The sequence below is a fragment of the Schistocerca gregaria genome, chromosome 1 (assembly GCF_023897955.1).
Source record: "Schistocerca gregaria isolate iqSchGreg1 chromosome 1, iqSchGreg1.2, whole genome shotgun sequence".
Taxonomy (NCBI): Eukaryota; Metazoa; Arthropoda; class Insecta; order Orthoptera; family Acrididae; genus Schistocerca; species Schistocerca gregaria.
The window spans coordinates 469,321,995-469,340,353 of NC_064920.1; the positions used below are offsets into that span (position 1 = coordinate 469,321,995).

The 18,359-nt window shown below is 37.3% G+C and overlaps 1 protein-coding gene across 5 annotated transcripts in view; it reads right to left on the bottom strand.

Moving 5' to 3' along the window:
* Positions 1-18,359, bottom strand: part of LOC126353000 (uncharacterized) — a 238,498-nt gene that overhangs the window by 26,384 nt on the left and 193,755 nt on the right. For 2 of the 5 annotated variants that reach the window (XM_050002734.1, XM_050002733.1), the window contains one exon: positions 14,125-16,507. The exons of the other annotated variants lie outside the window; for them this stretch is intronic. In XM_050002734.1, coding sequence (XP_049858691.1) covers positions 16,479-16,507 — 29 coding nt within the window. In that variant the 3' untranslated portion in view covers positions 14,125-16,478. Of the gene's footprint in view, positions 1-14,124; positions 16,508-18,359 lie in introns of those variants that run through there. 5 annotated transcript variants of the gene reach the window in all.

The following is an 18,359-nucleotide window of genomic DNA, read 5'->3' on the forward strand; positions in this document are numbered from 1 at the left end:
AAAATGAGCAGCATAGATGATGTTACAAAAACAATAATTATTCTTAGATATGGTGATGCATTAAATTAATTATTCTTAAGAATGTTCTTGCTTTTTAGAAAACTGTTGTCTCTTTTCAAGTAATAATGAAAATAATCTGTGTGATTATGGACACAGAAAAGGTTTTGTAATGAGATTTTAAGGAGAAAAAGGCACTGAGTGTTGAAAAAAAAAAACTGAGAGAATATAAATAGAGAATGTATGCTAATTAAATGGAGTACTAAATATAATTTTAAGTACACATTTCATTCCTTTCATTAATCAAATTGCAGACTGTTTCTTTTACTGTAAAAATTGAATTATAGGCTTTTTGTGTTAGAAAATCCAGTCCAAAAGTATTTTGTTGGTGATGCATGTAAGCTATAGTTAAATGGGCCCCACTGCATACAAGTGAGGGCAGTCACATCTTTATTTTCACAAAGGAGCACAGCACAAAATCTATTCACCAAGCACGTAAAACAAAAAGTAATACACAATAGTAATTCAAATTATTGCAGTTGGTGTAATATTTTTCCTGCACGATTACAACAGTGAGAAGCTGTGTTAGCTGGATGCTATTTATTAGACACTTAGACTCATCTGCTCACTCTTTTGCATATGTACACTACTGGCCATTAAAACTGCTACACAAAGAAGAAATGCAGATGATAAACGGGTATTGATTGGACAAATGTATTATGCTAGAACTGACATGTGATTACATTTTCATGCAGTTTGGGTGCATAGATCCTGAGAAATCAGTACCCAGAACAAACATCTCTGGCCGTAATAACGGCCTTGGTACGCCTGGGCATTGAGTCAAACAGAGCTTGGATGGTGTGTACAGGCACAGCAGCCCATGCAGTTTCAACACGATACCACAGTTCATCAACAGTAGTGACTGGCGTATTGTGACAAGCCAGTTGCTCGGCCACCATTGACCAGACGTTTTCAATTGGTGAGAAATCTGGAGAATGAGCTGGCCAGGGCAGCATTCGAACATTTTCTGTATCCAGAAAGGCCCGTACAGGACCTGCAACATGCGGTCGTGCATTATCCTGCTGAAATGTAGTGTTTCGCAGGGATCGAATTAAGTGTAGAGTCACGGGTCGTAACACATGTGAAATGTAACGTCCACTGTTCAAAGTGCTGTCAATGTGAACAAGAGGTGACCGAGACGTGTAACCAATGGCACCCCATACCATCACGCTGGGTGATACGCCAGTATGCCGATGACGAATACCCGCTTCCAATGTATGTTCACCGTGATGTCGCCAAACACGGATGCGACCATCATGATGCTGTAAACAGAACCTGGATTCATTCGAAAAAATGACGTTTTGCCATTTGTGCACCCAGGTTCATTGTTGAGTACACCATCGCAGGCGCTCCTGCCTGTGATGCAGCGTCAAGGGTAACCCACATCCATGGTCTCAGAGCTGATAGTCCATGCTGCTGCAAACGTCGTCAAATTGTTCACACAGATGGTTGTTGTCTTGCAAACGTCCCCATCTGTTGACTCAGGGATTGAGACGTGGCTGCACGATCCATTACAGCCATACGGATAAGATGCCTGTCATCTCGACTGCTAGTGGTACGAGGCCGTTGGGATCCAGCACGGTGTCCCGTATTACCCTCCTGAACCCACCAATTCCATAGTCTGCTAACAGTCATTGGATCTCGACCAACGCAAGCAGCAATGTCACGTTACGATAAACCACAATCGTGATAGGCTACAATCCGACCTTTATCAAAGTCGGAAACGTGATGCTATGCATTTCTCCTCCCTATACAAGGAATCACAATAACGTTTCACCAGGCAACACCAGTCAACTGCTGTTTGTGTATGAGAAATGGGTTGGAAATTTTCCTCATGTCAGCACGTTCTAGGTGTCGCCACTGGCGCCAACCTTGTTTGAATGCTCTGAATAGCTAATCATTTCCATATGACAGCATCTTCCTCCTGTCAGTTAAATTTCACCTCTGTAGCATCTCATCTTTGTGGTGTAGCAATTTTAATGGCCAGTAGTGTATATAGTAACTTAAGCCTCCCAGCAGATAACTTGGGAACTGCAACAACATTTTTTCAAAGAATTGGGACATAAATTTTCATCTATCTACAGATGGCAGCCTACCACATTACAAAGTCGCCGCTACAACTGTAAAAACCAAGTACCATCTACCCAGCAAAATCTTGGTCTGAACCTTCTCTTACACTATGTCCCAACAGCATACCCACTTTATTTCTTTTGGATACATGTTTTAGCTCAGTATGCTGGTAATTGAAATTAAATGTACAGTACTTAAAATTATTTGTTTGCCTCATAGATTACGTCCAATGCACATCATCATTCAATGCACTGTAAAAGTAATCAGGCAGTTTTCAGTCTGGCAATAAAAATAAGATCTACTATTTTGTTATTTCTCTTAGGTATGAAGTTTTAGAGAATGTCATCCTGTCATGAGTGCCCTGTTTACAGCTGAAAGTGATAGAAAGAGCAGACAAAGGGGGCTTGAATATACTTGTACTGACAGGTATTCAAATAATATTGTTGTTGGTACAGAAAGGAAGGGACTGCCTGGCACAGATGAACTAAGGACCAGTAAGCAGCTGTGGCCTAAGCTAAACTGTTCATCAAAAAATAACAATTCTTTTTTGTATGTGTATGTACTGTTCTTAGTGACTAGATGTTGTTGTGAAGAGTAAGCATTATTGGTGTACTTGTGGGCCTCCAGTAGTGACTGTAGTGATTTTTAAGTTCAGAAGCACAGTAAATATCAACATAAAATTTATATTTTGCAAGTAGTATATCAGTGATCTTATAGTTTTGATAGTACTGAAAATATTAAATTTATTTACTTAATTATTTCCTGTATCTGTGAGCAATTTTGAATTTCAACAAAATGGATAATGATAAGAGTGGTTTTTTAATCATTTGCTAGCAAGTACACAAATGTTATTAGATGATGTAAAAAGGGATTTGGCTGAGCACACAGAACAGAAAATTGGTGGTTGACATAAAAAGAGAGTTAGCTGTAGAATTGCAGAAGGGTCTAGAAGAGTTTAACAGTGTCAAAGGAATGTTACTATTCACAGACAAAGTACTAAATAATGAAATTTCAGAGGTGAAATGGATAGCAACGAAGTTGAAAGATTGCACTCTATCTATGGATAATGTGAGTGTGACAAGTGGGGATGTTTGTGGACAGATAGTGAAAGGAAGAAAGCTCAGGGTAGTGACGATACAGTCCCTCCTTGAAGTGTTGAGGACGATGAGATACTGTTACTAGGGAACCATTCAGAAAATTATACAGGATGTTTAGATGGAAATCAAGTAACAGTATATTTTAGAAGTAGTGCTTCTTCTCAAGCAGAAGTGAGTGGTAGTGAGAATCAATTTTGGGAAGAATTTAGGTTTGAAAAGGGCACAGGGGTGAATCAGAAATTTCTGGTATTTAATCGCGAACAGAGAGCTCACACAGTTACTTTTCTGAAAGCTTTTCATGGAACCTTATCTGTGTCTTGAGACTGCCAAAGAAGGAAATGTTTTGTGATAAAACACTTGGAGGGAAGTGGTTTGCGATGTGGACTGTTCAGTGTAGACAGATCTGAGTCCTATGAGATAACTGAAAGTGCATTTAAGTCAAAATTTTGGGCACAGGGTACAAAAAAAGTTGCTACGGTCAGGCATACACAGAGATACGTGAGATAGTTACAGGAATTTCATGGACTGGCCTCTGAATCAGGCAAAATATTTACATGAAGGTAATTATGAATCATGCGTGACTGAAGTGGGTACCGTTAGGTTATCCACAGTTGCTAGAGAAAAACTGACAGGAAGGACTCGGGACACCATCCAGCAGTTGTAGTATTTCTTGATCAACTTGATTATTTAAAGACGTCAAGGGATAGTTATATTATAAGGGAGAACAGAGTAATCACAAAATGAATACCTGGTCAAAAAGGAAATTAGTCATGTGGGATGTACCTGTTGTTGTTGTGGTCTTCAGTCCTGAGACTGGTTTGATGCAGCTCTCCATGCTACTCTATCCTGTGCAAGCTTCTTCATCTCCCAGTACTTACTGCAACCTACATCCTTCTGAATCTGCCAAGTGTATTCATCTCTTGGTCTCCCTCTACAATTTTTATCCTCCATGCTCCCCTCCAATGCTAAATTTGTGATCCCTTGATGCTTCAGAACATGTCCTACTAACCAGTCCCTTCTTCTTGTCAAGTTGTGCCAGAAACTCCTCTTCTCCCCAATTCTATTCAATAACTCCTCATTAGTTACGTGATCTATCCACCTTATCTTCAGCATTCTTCTGTAGCACCACATTCCGAAAGATCTACCCATCTAATCTTCAGCATTCTTCTGTAGCACCACATTTTGAAAGCTTCTATTATCTTCTCGTCCAAACTATTTATTGTCCATGTTTCACTTCCATACATGGATACACTCCATACAAATACTTTCAGAAACGACTTCCTGACACTTAAATCTATACTCGATGTTAACAAATTTCTCTTCTTCAGAAACACTTTCCTTGCCACTTCCAGTCTACATTTTATATCCTCTCTACTTCGACCATCATCAGTTATTTTGCTCCCCAAATAGCAAAACTCATTTACTACTTTAAGCATCTCATTTCCTAATCTAATTCCCTCAGTCCATTATCCTCGTTTTGCTTGTGTTGATGTTCATCTTATATCTTCCTTTCAAGACACTGTCCATTCCATTCAACTTCCAAGTCCTTTGCTGTCTCTGACAGAATTACAATGTCATCGACAAACCTCAAAGTTTTTATTTCTTCTCCATGGATTTTAATACCTCCTCCGAATTTTTCTTTTGTTTCCTTTACTGCTTACTCAATATACAGATTGAATAATAAACCTATCAAGCCAGTTATGGACAGATAGTACACAATCAGCAAAATACTAGTCAGAGTAGGAGAGGAAACAATAAGTTTTACCATGATAGACACGAAGGATATTAAAACCAGACCTATAATAATAATCATAGTAATATTAATAATAGGAAGAGGTATGTAAAAGTCAGCCTGACTCCAGGGAATGAAGGAATATGTCAGGTGCCAAGAGACACTAATAGGCTTTCGAGAGGGCTGGTTGCTGCAGAAAGAGAATACAGTGTTTTACAAATCTCCATACACCATACATTTGAGATTGGAGGTAAGTAAGAAGGATGTTAGAAGTAAAAAAAGAACCTATTGTAAGAGAGAAAGCCAAGTCGCAGAAAGGCATACTGTTTGGTAGCCAAGGGCCAGGGAATCATCAGTGGAAGTTGTGTATTCCAGCTGAATATATTGTTTTGATAATCAAATATATTCATACTAGGTGCAGATATGCTGGTGCATGGACATGTTTTAAGAATTTAAAGAAACGGGTACCTTGGATATGCAGAGAAGGAAAGAACAAATTTAAGGTAATGAGATTTTTGCCTTTGCAGAGTACAGAAAGAGACAAGCTAAAGTAAAGTGGAAGAAAGCGCTTAGACATAAAAAAATACACAATGGGTATGTATCAGTATTATCTTACAATACATTGTTTAGTTTTAGTACCTGCTAGGTTAGTTGAGAGCACTAATTCGCTGCTTCCTTGACTCAGGTAGGCGCGCTGGCCCCGGATTGAATCCGCCTGGCGGATTAATGATGAGGGCCGGTGTGTCGGCCAGTCTGGACGTGGTTTTCAGGTGGTTTCACTAAGTGAATACCGGGCTGATCCCTACCTCAGTTACATGACCCACAGACATTTGAAAAACCTTCGCACTATTTCACACTAGTTGCAGACAGCTGGGGTACACAAATTCCATCACGGGGGAGGGGGAGTGTGCAGGGTGTCGACAGGAAGGGCATCTGGCCACCCTCTGACACTAACATCACCAAATACATAATAACAAGACCAACCCCACGTTGAAGTGGGACAAAGGCCCATGAAAATGATGATCATGACATTGTTTAGTTTTAGTACTGGGTAGCTTATTTAGTTTTTATGTTTTACAGTAATGAAGGATGAATTTGTAAACCTTTTTTCATACAGTGAATTCGACAGGCCACACACTTACACATAAGAAGTAGTGGGAATAAAAAAATAAGTAGTTGCAATACTGAAGAGCTTTATAGAAATAAGCAAATGAGAAAATTTTAAGGAGCAGGATTCTAAGTATGTTAAGGTTATTGAAACCTAAGAAATTTTGTGAAAGGAGAGAGGAAGCAGAACAGATTTTTATTGACAGGAGACAACTTTAGTGAGTAAGTGTGTAATTTAGTGAGTGTATGTGACGGTAATATTTCATTATTATGAAATACATAAGCCAGACTCTGCCAGAGACAGTGGTCATGTGTGTGTGAGTTGTGTGTGTTTTGTCTAATTTCATTAAAGGCTTAGTTGGCCGAAAGCTTACTTTCCGACAGTCTTTTTGGTGTTGCCTATCTGTGACTCAGCAACTCTGCTATATGGTTAGTAGCAACTATCCTTTTCATAATATTGTTACATTCCATCCTGAATTCTCCATTGTTTAATATTTCAATACTGTGAGTCCATGAGGGCACCTACTACAGTGGGGCGTGCCAGTTGTTCGTAAGTGTTTATAAGAGAATGGAAAGTAACTGTCATTCATGGAAGGAACAGTGCTATTCATTTATTTATTGTGAAAGTTATCTAGAATAGATTGTTATAATATGGAGAGGAAAGGGAACAAATGATTTGTGAGTTAATTTATGGCCCGGTTTTAAATTTTGCTCAGAGAACAGTTACTGAATATGTAAGAAGGAGGGATCTTCATTTTTATTTTAATATGCATATCTGTATAACAGAATAATATAATAAATTAATGTGAATTTACTTAACTTCATGTGTGCTAAGATACTACGCGCATTTTGGGAGGGAAGTGTAGGTAATTATTTTTTCACGTTTAAACTTTCAAGCAAATGTGTTTTTGTACACCATGAAATGCAAATAATTTATTGCAGCACACAAATGGAAAATAATTTAATTCAAATGTTTTAAATTATGTAGGTAAAGACAAAGTAGTCATTAAAATGGGTTTTATTTCATTTTTCATGCCAAAAACGATGGAGACAGTGAGAGAGACAATCTTTGATAGGCAAGAATACTGACATCTATTGAGATTATGGAGGACTCAATAGGGAGAACGTGAACTGTCAACAAGAGTGATATCTGGGAGCAAATGAGAAAACCAAAATAGAACAAGCGAGGTTTTTAAAATAAGGGGTACAGATGTAATTATAAAAACAATAATTGTTATTTGATATGGTGCTGCAGTAATTAATTATTCTTAAGAATGATCTTGCTTCTTGGATGGAGAAACAGAAATGTGTTGTGACCATCTGGAGTAATAATGAAAATGATCTTTGAGACTATGGACATGGAAAAGCGTTTGGTTGTGAGATTTTAAGGAGGAAACAGCACTGAGCATTCAAAAACTCTCAAGAGAAAGTAAATAACAACTGTATGATAAGGAACTGGGAAGTTAAAATATAATGTACATAAACATTTCTTTCCTTTCATTAGTTAGATAACAGACTGTTTCTCTCATAAAAATTGAATTAATAGCCATTCAGTTTTTAAAAAATCAGTAGAAGAGAGTTTTAGTGGTGACATATGTAAGTTACTCTGAACCAAACCCCACTGCACACAGTTCTGAACCAAACCCCACTGCACACAGTTGGCACCCGTTACACCTTTACATTCCTCTAATGACATCAATGTGGTCAGGATGTTAAACCAACCCAACGCCATTATTTTCAGAAAGAAATGCAGCATGACAGCTATTCACTGAGTCGGTAAACTGAAAAGCTAGTACACAATAATATTCACAGTGTAGCAGTTGACATAATATTTTTTATACATTATTACAACAGCAAGTGAGTCTCCTAGCTGGATAATTTTGGTCAGACATAGCTGCTCACAGTTTTGTGTATATGTAGTAACCCTAGCCTCCCAGTGGATAATGTGAGAAGTGCACCTACAGTTTATCAAAGAACTGGGATATATATTTTTATCTGCTATTGACAGATTGAAGCCTGTCACACTATAAAGATGCAGTTGTGAAAACTAAATTCTGTCTATCCAGTGAAATCCAGGTCTTAACTTTATCTTGTATAATGTTACGAGAGCATACCCTGTTTATTTACTTTGGGTCCAGCTTTTGGCTCATTATTCTGGCAATCAAATTTAAATAAATGGTACTTACTATACTTTGTTCACCTCATAGATGAGGTCCAATACATTTGTTCTTTCTGTGCACTAGCACCATTGCACAATACAAATGCGGCATGACGTCAGCAATAATCAATGTGACCCACACCGAACCAACCCTGGGACAGATACATGTAGATTTTTTACCACCATTCCCATGCTTGCTGTAGCTTACTATAATCAATACAATATCAAATTTCCCCTTAGAGCATAAAAATGCACAATTCATTATTACAAGTCACTATAAAAGCACTAACCATGATACTTGAAATTGAAAGGCTGCCAAAACAATTCTGAATGATGGCACATACTTTTTTCTCTCAGATATTTAAAGGATTTTGCCAGAGTGAGCAGAGCACCTAACAATGCCACCATCATCCCCCCCCCCCCCCCCCCCCCAGTGCAAATGAATGCATGATATGATTACTGGAAAAACATCTGTGAAAGTATAGGAGAGGCATCATCAAAAATAACTCTCTCTCTCTCTCTCTCTCTCTCTCTCTCTCTCTCTCTCTCTCTCTCTCTCTTTCTTTCAATAACTACAGGACCTGTATCTACATTCACATGTATACTCTGCAAACCATTAAAAAGGGCATGGCAGATGGCACTTTCTATTGTACTACATATTAGAGTTTCCTCCCACTCCATTTGTGAATGAAGCCTGAGAAGAATGATTATTTTAAAGTCTCTATGTGCATAGTAATTAGCCTAATCTAGTATTCACAAGCCCTCTGGAAAGATAAACAAGAACTATAGTATGTTCCTAGATTCCTTGCTTAATACTGGTTCCTGTATACAACTAATGAACTGCAGTATTTCAGCTGTTTTAAAAGTGACTGAGACCAAGTGGCCAAACCCAACCCACAAATTGTTACACCCAGGTATCATTTGACTGATTCCAAATCTGACTCATTGACAATGCAATCACAGGATACTATGTATTTGCATATTGTGAAGTACACAACTTTACATTACTGAGCAAGGTGCCTCTCTTAGTGCCACACTGAAATCTTATTGTCTGATGGTATATTTGTGCCACATTTTCCCAGATAGTACTTCATTATAGATACCTGCATCTTCTCCAAATGTGTAAGATTACTATTAACACTGTCTTCCAGGTCATTAATATACAATATCAACAGCAAGTGTTCAAACACAATTCCCTGGGGCATTTCTGAAGCTACTTCTACACCTTTCAATGACTCTTTGTCCAAGATAACATTTGTCCTCTCCACAATGACATTTCTATCCAGTTATAATGTAGCACGTTAGAACCAACCCACTTGCTATGATTGCACTTCTGTTGATAATTAATGTTTTTTCCTTCTTAATTTTCAACTTTCGGCTATTTGGCTACATAATGTGTACTCAGCATGTGCCCGAGTCTTCAAAAACTTTAGTCAGGTTGTGTTTCACGTAGATTTATTATTCAGGCTATACGTATTGTGTCAACATGGACACTCATTTATTTGTGCAATCAATTAAAAGACATTGTGAATCCATCACCTATCTAAATTGAAGGAATTCAACTGTGACTGTGTACCATTAATATTCTGTCACTGCATATTGATGAGTAATAAGGTGAAGGTGCTTGCATTCATAAACCAATTTTATGTGAGAGATGGAGCTCGTCATCACACTGACTACAGAGACAATAAATGTGAGAAAAGCCGTATTACTTAAAAGTTGTGTGGTGTACATTACTGGAATATTTCCATAACTTCACTTTTACAGCTATGCTATGAATTTTTTTCAGTGAAACACCAATAGGTAACTACCTCACACATCAAAAACTTCAAGCAGTGGAAAATGCAGGACAGAATATAACAATATTATGAAAAGGGAAGTTGCAACTCACCATATAGTGGAGATGCTCAGTCAGCATCTGCAGTATATGACAAGTAGCAACTTTCCTTTTCATAATATTGTTACCCCAAAAACTTCATTTGATACCCCATATGACTACTCTTTCAATAATAAGTGTTTGTGTGGTACTGAGATGAATGCTTTTCACAAGTCCGTAAATACTTCATTTACCTGATTGCCTTGATCTTTGCTTTTCAGCATGTGATTCAGTTTCACACAACTGATTATTTTGAAATCCTTGTGGGTTGGCATGGAGATCATTCTGTTCAAAACAGCTCTTTGTGTTTGATCTCAGAATATGGTGTAAGACTGTACAGCAGTTGGATTTCAGTGATACTGCACAACAGTTTGGGTATAATTTTTACTACACTTCTTGTATGCGGATGTTACCAATGCTTTCTTCAAACTACTACTTTGTTCAAGAGATCTGTGGTATAATATGGATAAAAGAATAGATAAATACAATTGCATATTCTGAACAGAACCTGATACAGATCTTCACAATGATGTACAAATTAAACAGGGACAGTACTCCTGCACTTTCTTTTTCATAATATTGACATTGTTCCACCCAGGATTTCCATTTACTGATTTTGTAAACGGACATTTAGAAATGGAGTTCAGGGTTTTTCCTTTTGTTCTGCTGCCCTAAATTTCATTTCCTGTGTCATCCATGATTGTATGGACCCTAACTCTGGTACCAGTGACAGCCTTTACACATGGCTAGAGTGTGTTTGTGTTTTGCTTCTAACAGTCATATGCATTTCAAGTAGTATATCTCTATTTATATTCCTGTGTTTTTTTTTCAACTATCCAGCAAAAACTGCTATTTTTTTTACAGAGAATGTCTAGCATGGAGGGTCCTTCCCAACATAAATTGTTCTACTAGTTGCATATCCATCCAGCGACTTGAGCTACCTTCTAAATGCTCATGCACAAAGCTAAAAGCTTCAAGTTCTTCCTTGAGATATGACACTACTGTCTTTTTACCACTTTTCTGAACATCTAAATCTTTCTACTTATTTTAGTTGCTCTCTGTATTTTGGGAGTCATTGCAGCTACAAATGCCTGTACTTGTAAAATGAGTGGACTTCTGATTATTTGTTCTAAGTAGTTTTCAGAGTAAACATTTAGTATTATTTTGCAAGATGTCTTCATTACCACAAATGACTGCTGGATGATTATAGTCTCCTCCAATGATGATAGTATGACTGATGGGCATACATACTAATGAGGGGGTCAGTCTGATGGATGACAGAAAGACAAAGTTCTAACTGTAACCCACCTTTGTAACTGACTGTGAGTTTTGCCCAGACAAGTCTCACATCTGCTTTCAATTTCTGTTTTAGTGCATTTGAGTTTCTTGTCTACGACACAGAATACCCCTTTTCCCATTAGTCTGTCTTTTTGATAGGCAGTGTGATTTACTCCACAAATCTATCTGTCATCAATTTTCAGTTTTGTCCAGCTTTCTGTACCTAGTATTACATAAGCTGCCCTGCTTTTTAGGAGTGCCTCATACTGTGGAATTTTGCTGTGATTGCTTTGACAGTTGATCATTTTGATTTCAATAATCCCATCTGTGAGGGGCATTTCTTTGGATTGTACCTAATTATTTGGAGTTTCATTCAGCTATTATTACCTGGACTGAATAGTGAGTCACCTAATATAAGAAACATTTGTGTGCACACTACACTCAGTCGGCTAACTGGATAGTAGCCTCTAATACATAGTACACCCTTGTTCCATTTAGTGGGACCATACAGTTCTCAAACCTGTGGCTTATGTCAAGAAAGCCATGGCCTAGCTTCTCAGAAAACCTTCAAAGTCTTTAATTCAAGCATTCCACTCAATTCAGCTTCAGGAGCACCCATTTAGTCATCAGGACAATGCTGCAAAGTGGGAGTCTCTTTAAATTCCATAAACAACTGTCGTATTCTCAACTTTTTCTGCCAGTGCCTGAACTGAAACTACAATGGCCAAGAAACTGATTTATTTTATTGTGAAAGAAAAACCTGGGATAACATTTACTGATTCCCTTAAGCTATTTAGATGTTAATGTCTGAAACACACTGTTCTGTTGACATTATGTTCACTAACATATTTGCAACACAAACTCTTCAGTAACAGAATTTTATGGCAAACTACATTGAAGGGAGAGGCAATCTGGGTTTAAGAGAGAAACTGACTAGGAAATGACATGAGAATTAACACTGTTACATCATAGTAGTTGACTACATGCAAGTTATGGTTATGTTTCAATAATGAACTACTGAGCATTTTTTAACAGACTTATCAATGAGTGGAAAAAATGGCAATATTGCACTAATCAGGCAAATAACCACTGCAATTACACGAAAATTATTTTTTAAACAGGCTAATTCTTCCAAAGTTCATACAATACGTAAGTGAATCTCACAACAGACCTCATCCATGAGTGACAAAAGCTCAGCAGAGAACCTGTACATGTTAAAAAATGGAGCAGCCAAGATAGCACCAGTAGGCACAGGTATTTAATTAGCTCACCAGCTAATGCTTGCTTAACATTTGGGAAATGACATGACTGGATACCATTGTATAAACTCAAATACGATTTGTGAACTCTAACTGTGACATCAATGAGTAACCAGCAGCACCGCCACCAGCAGCAGCAGCAGCAGACATAGAGAAGGAACAACAACAATAATAAACACAAGAACAAAATAGTTGCTCCAATGGAAATAATATCAGCAATAATGCTTTTTCAACATTAACAATATGGGTAAAAATAGCATCCGACACCATTACGTCCAACTCAGGAAAAGAGGAAGTTGGATGGCAGCCATGGACACTGACATAACTGTACTGCTGTTTGTATGAGGAAGCCACCAGATCTGTACCAACCAACCCAGAACAGGAAGCGTTCGTAACAGAAGTAGAAATGCAAGAAGCAGTGGAATTCTAGTAGTATAATTGTCATCACCCAAGGAAGAATCTAACCCCTGCAATTCCAAATGACAACATGATGATGTCCACTCCATCCACAATGCCTTTGGCTTTTTGTCCATGCTATTTATCTTTAATTGGGATGAGATTTGGTATCCTAACAATGGAAAGCATTGCAGCTTCGTTGAGGATCTTTCAAGCCATCACACAAATTAAGAACACAGTATCAACATAGCTTGTGTTCATATCTGCTGATATCCACACAAGTGGCACATTGAACATGCACCAAGAACAATACAGCAACATTACTTATGTTCAACTTGTACCCAGCAGATCAGCATATCAACAGATGGACTAACCATCTTGGGCAGTTTGAGCTATGCTCATTTCCTCCCTGCCATGCCATGAACATACAGAATTCTATAGCACATATCCAGGTATATATTTGGATTATGGACTCCTTATGGCTGTGCTCTACAGATTTTCTGGTAATCCTTTTGGCATACAATGTGTACTGCTGATAAGAACAAGGTATGGTATAGACCTTCTCGATTTAGAAATTAATTGTAACTACTGCTGTCCTATATTTATGGTTTGCGGAAATAAAATGTTTGTAATCAGACTGGAATCCATGTGATACCCTTGTGTGCAGTGATCACTGAATGTAGATGATGGAGAAAAGAACAGCAATCGATTTTGAAATCTACCATTTTATTACAGCAGATCTAGATTTCAACTATTACATAGTCATATGCCCAGTGCACATAACAACAGGTGACATTACTCCAAAGTGTCACGTAATAAACAATATTGGTTGCTGCAAAGCTACAGGAATCTAACATAATTCTTCTTGGTAATTTTTTGAAGAATCTCCCTGTAGGTAAACAAAGTCGTTCAGCAAGGAAAAAAAATATGACTTCCTTCCACCATGTTCTTAATTGAAGTTTTAAACAATATTATAGTTAAAATGTATGAGGACTGGAGAATAGGATGGATGGGGTAGCAATTTGTAGCATAGTTGTGGGAGTTGCAGGGGTTACTAGATGCAATTATCGCAGTAACAGAGAATCCTACCTTAATCAAAGGGTACTGCTTCTTGCTGAATACTATGTGGAAATTATCCAACTAAGAAGCATAATACAGAGCAGAGCTGGTTTTTTTCTCTTTCTTCAAATCAATGAATATCTTGTCAGGCTAACCCAAAATCAGTGTTTCCTGATTTCTGGAACAGTTTTCACATTCTTCAGACAATTTTTGTAACAAAATGTCAACTTTGGTTGTTCCTAGCTTTCAGGATGCAAGTAATGCACCCAGGACCTAAAACCTCATTTTGATGGCAGTCGAATCATGTGTTTCAAAGTTGAATATACATTGTTGTTGTTGTTGCTGTTCAGTCTGAAAGCGGGTTTGATGCAGCTCTTCAAGCTGGTCTATCTTGTGCAAGTCCATTCGTCATTGCATAACTACTACAACCTACACTGTTCTGTGTCTATTTTAGATTAGGAGATGTCTCCACATTAGAAATGATGCATGTGCTTCTGTTACGCTGTTGATTTTTCCTTCTTTGTTTTAGACGTAATGCAACACGTATATAATACTGATCCTCTTTTATTTTAAATCCTTCATGCTTTTGGCAGTATTGAGCATAATTATTGAATACTATCTGTTAAAAGCATCTCATTCAAAGAAGCAGATGTTTTTAAAAACAAAAACATTATATGAGAAAAAGAAAATGTACTCTGACAAATCTTATTGGAACTATATAAGGAAGCTCGTATTTTCAGTTTGAACATAAAATGTGAATTTCTCTTGTGAGCGTTATAATTAATTAAACTGTCACACATGATTCACTGAACATAAAATAAAATAAAAACTAACAACACTATTGCAAATAAGCACATTCAAATGGAAAAGGGGGAGGTGCAATGAGAAGGAAAATGTAAAGTGAAGGCATAAATAGCCTTTGGGCAATGGATACATAAAACTACACTGGATATGGACTGGATCAAGGTTGTGCATGGATCAGATAACATGCAGATAAATTTAGCAGGGGAAGAAGAGAAAAGTAGAAATAGAGGCAGGACAGAATACATGAACCAACAGCTAAAAGGGAGGGGAAATGACAAGAAGGGCAGCACAATTGGCATTAGAAGACAAAATTAAGTAGCTATGGAGTTTTCTTGCCCTTTAATTTGTGATAATTAAGATCAGAAGCACCATACATGTTACAGTGCTCTGATACCTGGCATAAACATTTTAGGGAACCTAATAATATATCATAAATTTCAGAAATTTTGAAAGCAAGTTGGTATTTACTTTATGTAACAAATCTGATTTATATCACTCACTTGTGATAAACTTTAAGATGGAATTAACTTATGAAACAAGTTTGATTCACATCACTAACTTGTGATTAACTTGAATCAGTCTCTTCTAAACCAAACTGTGCTGTCATTATACAGTTTTCAGGTTCTGTTCGAAAACTGATGTCAAATCTGTCTGTGGTGCTCTGGGCCAAATCTTTACAACTACTTTCTTTTCTTGCCAATGCATTCATCCTTTTCTTCTTTACTTTTATTTCTTCTGCCAATTGTATTCATATCCAACGATTTGATTACTAAAGGAACTTGAGTTGGATCTGACTTTTCAATACTTCGTATGCGCTAATTATTACTGTTTTAATATGACATCTCAGGTATGACAAGTATCATATTTTTATCTGTGATTTCACAAGGTTTAATATGTATGATTTTAAATTTTTTGATGATTGTCATTGCCAGTTGAACACAAAATCAGCTAGCTATGCAATTCAGAGAAAGACAAAACATTAACTACATACGCAAAAAAACTGAAGCTGAACCTGCTTTTTTAACGATGGGCAAAAGTAAATACTTTAATACTGATAATCATTGATGAATCATGAAGAGCCAGGGCCAGCAGCATTTTTCTCAAAAAGATAAAGATGGCACCCTCAATTTAACATGGCCATTTTGAATGTTCCACACTGCTGTCAATGTACTATTACTGGAATGGAATCTGTCTGAAGTCACTTCACTATAATGGTATTATCTAACAAAGAATTCAACAAGTATATTAGTTATTAACATTATTAAAATGATGCTTTCATTAACACATATATTCCCCAGTTTTTGGCACAATTTTCCTACATGTTTTGAACAGTAGTATAGTCCTGTTGCTGTAATGCTATTCTCACATCATCGGAGATGTGTTTCCTTTGCCTTAGTCTCATTTTCATTGTTGCGCAGCATATTGCATCTATTTCTCTTCATTTTGTCATATTCTCCTAATATTATATACTTCTTTAATTTCTGTACTCTCTTCTCTCTGCTGATTTCCATTTATATTCCTATTTTTTTAATATCCCACTGTACCCCCTTTTTCTGGCAGTCCATGACACAGCTATTGTATTCCATTATAGTCTTGCAGTTGCATCTTCACACTCTGGAAAGAGAACACCAAACGATTAAGGTGCAGAGTTATGATTTGTGTAAATGAATCCAGCTATCATTCATTATTTTATCTCATATGTGATACAGGGTCTGGTATGGTGTAGACTTTATTCTTACCAGATAAGCAACAGCAAAATGGCAAGAGTAATTTTTAGAAGATAGCAAACAGGCACAATATATGATATGTAAAAAAAGAGCTACAAAAAATGATTGAGATTATATAAAACAATGGAATATCCAGGATGGACTGTAACAATATTATGAAAGGGAAAGTAGTTACTCACCATAAAGCAGGGATGCTGAATTGCCCCATAAGGTCTTCGTCAAAAATAGACCACAAACACACGCACGCACACACACACACACACACACACACACACACACATATACACACACACATGACTGAAGTACTGGAGTCTAAGGCAGTGTGGGTACATTTGCTATAGACTGCAGTCGTGTATGTGTGTGTGTGTGTGTGTGTGTGTGTGTCATCTATTTTTGATGAAGGCCTTACTGTATGGGCCGAAAGCTTTATTTGGAACAGTCTTTTTCTTGTGCCTATCTATGACTCAGCATCTTCTCTTGATGGTAAGTAGCTACTTCCCTTTTCATAATATTGAGATTATATAAACAGCTTTCTGATACATTTGTTATAAAAGAAAAAGTCCATTAAAATATTTTTAACTAAGTACACAAGTGGGCTGAGCAGCACTTACCTTCAAAAGTTCCAATTCCTAGTACAGCCAACAGAAGCACTTTATTTACAAAACACTATCCACACTGTGTCAAGGATTCCCTGCCACACTAACTGTGTCCAGCCTTATATTATCAAGAAATTAGCAGAACAGTAATTGGGCAATGAAATAAATGTGTATTTCGGCAATGAAATAAATGTGCAGCCATGCTTTAAGACACTAACATAGCCAAAGAACTTTTAAAATTGTTTTTAAAAAAGGGGGTGGTAGTGGCAAAGGATCAGTTGCAGCTCAAAGATGTTAAAACAGATGAAGGGGTAAGCAGAAAATGACAGAGGGAGCACAGAAAAAGATAAAAGTTACAAATAATAATAATAATAACAATAACTATGCTAATAATGAAAATAAAATCTAATAACTAAATAAAGAATGGGAATGAGAAGGAGGGAGGGGAAAGGAAGAAAAGAGAAGGCAGATGAGGGAGACAGAGTGTGCAAGAAAGTGGTGAGGTGAAAGGGTATGTCGGAGCATGAGTTCCCATCTCTGGATGTGTGGGAAACTAGAGTTAGCTGGGAGGATCCAAGCAACTTGTACGGTGTAGCAGGCACTCAGGTCTCTTGAGTCATGCTGTAGTGTCTGCTTAGCAATTGGATACTGGAGGACACAAGCACAGACAGCTTACCTTTTTCCACTCATGAATTATGTCAGACTCAAATTAAATGCATAGCAAGGAGACATCCTGTACCCAACTGTTGAGCATGGACTACAGCACGGGTGGGCAACCAGTGACCCGCAGGCTGAACCCAACCTGTGATTCCTTTCAATCTGGTTCATAGGAGAAATTTGTGGGAGAGCGCACAGCTGATATTTGCTAAGTTCAAGTGATTTAGATTTTCAAAACAGACAAAGAAATTATAGCTTAATTATTCAGTTTTACAGAAACAACCCATGCCTATGGGATCAGTCATCAAAATTATTTTTGAACAAATACTTCCTAAAAGTATGTGTGGAAAATAACAGACTAAATTTCAAGCACTCTAATGATCAGCCTGTACCCAAGAATCACAACAAAGGTGCTCCAAATTGCTTGTTGACAGGGACTGCTTGTCTCATTGCCATATTTTGTTTTTCTATTCTTTCTCGCATTAG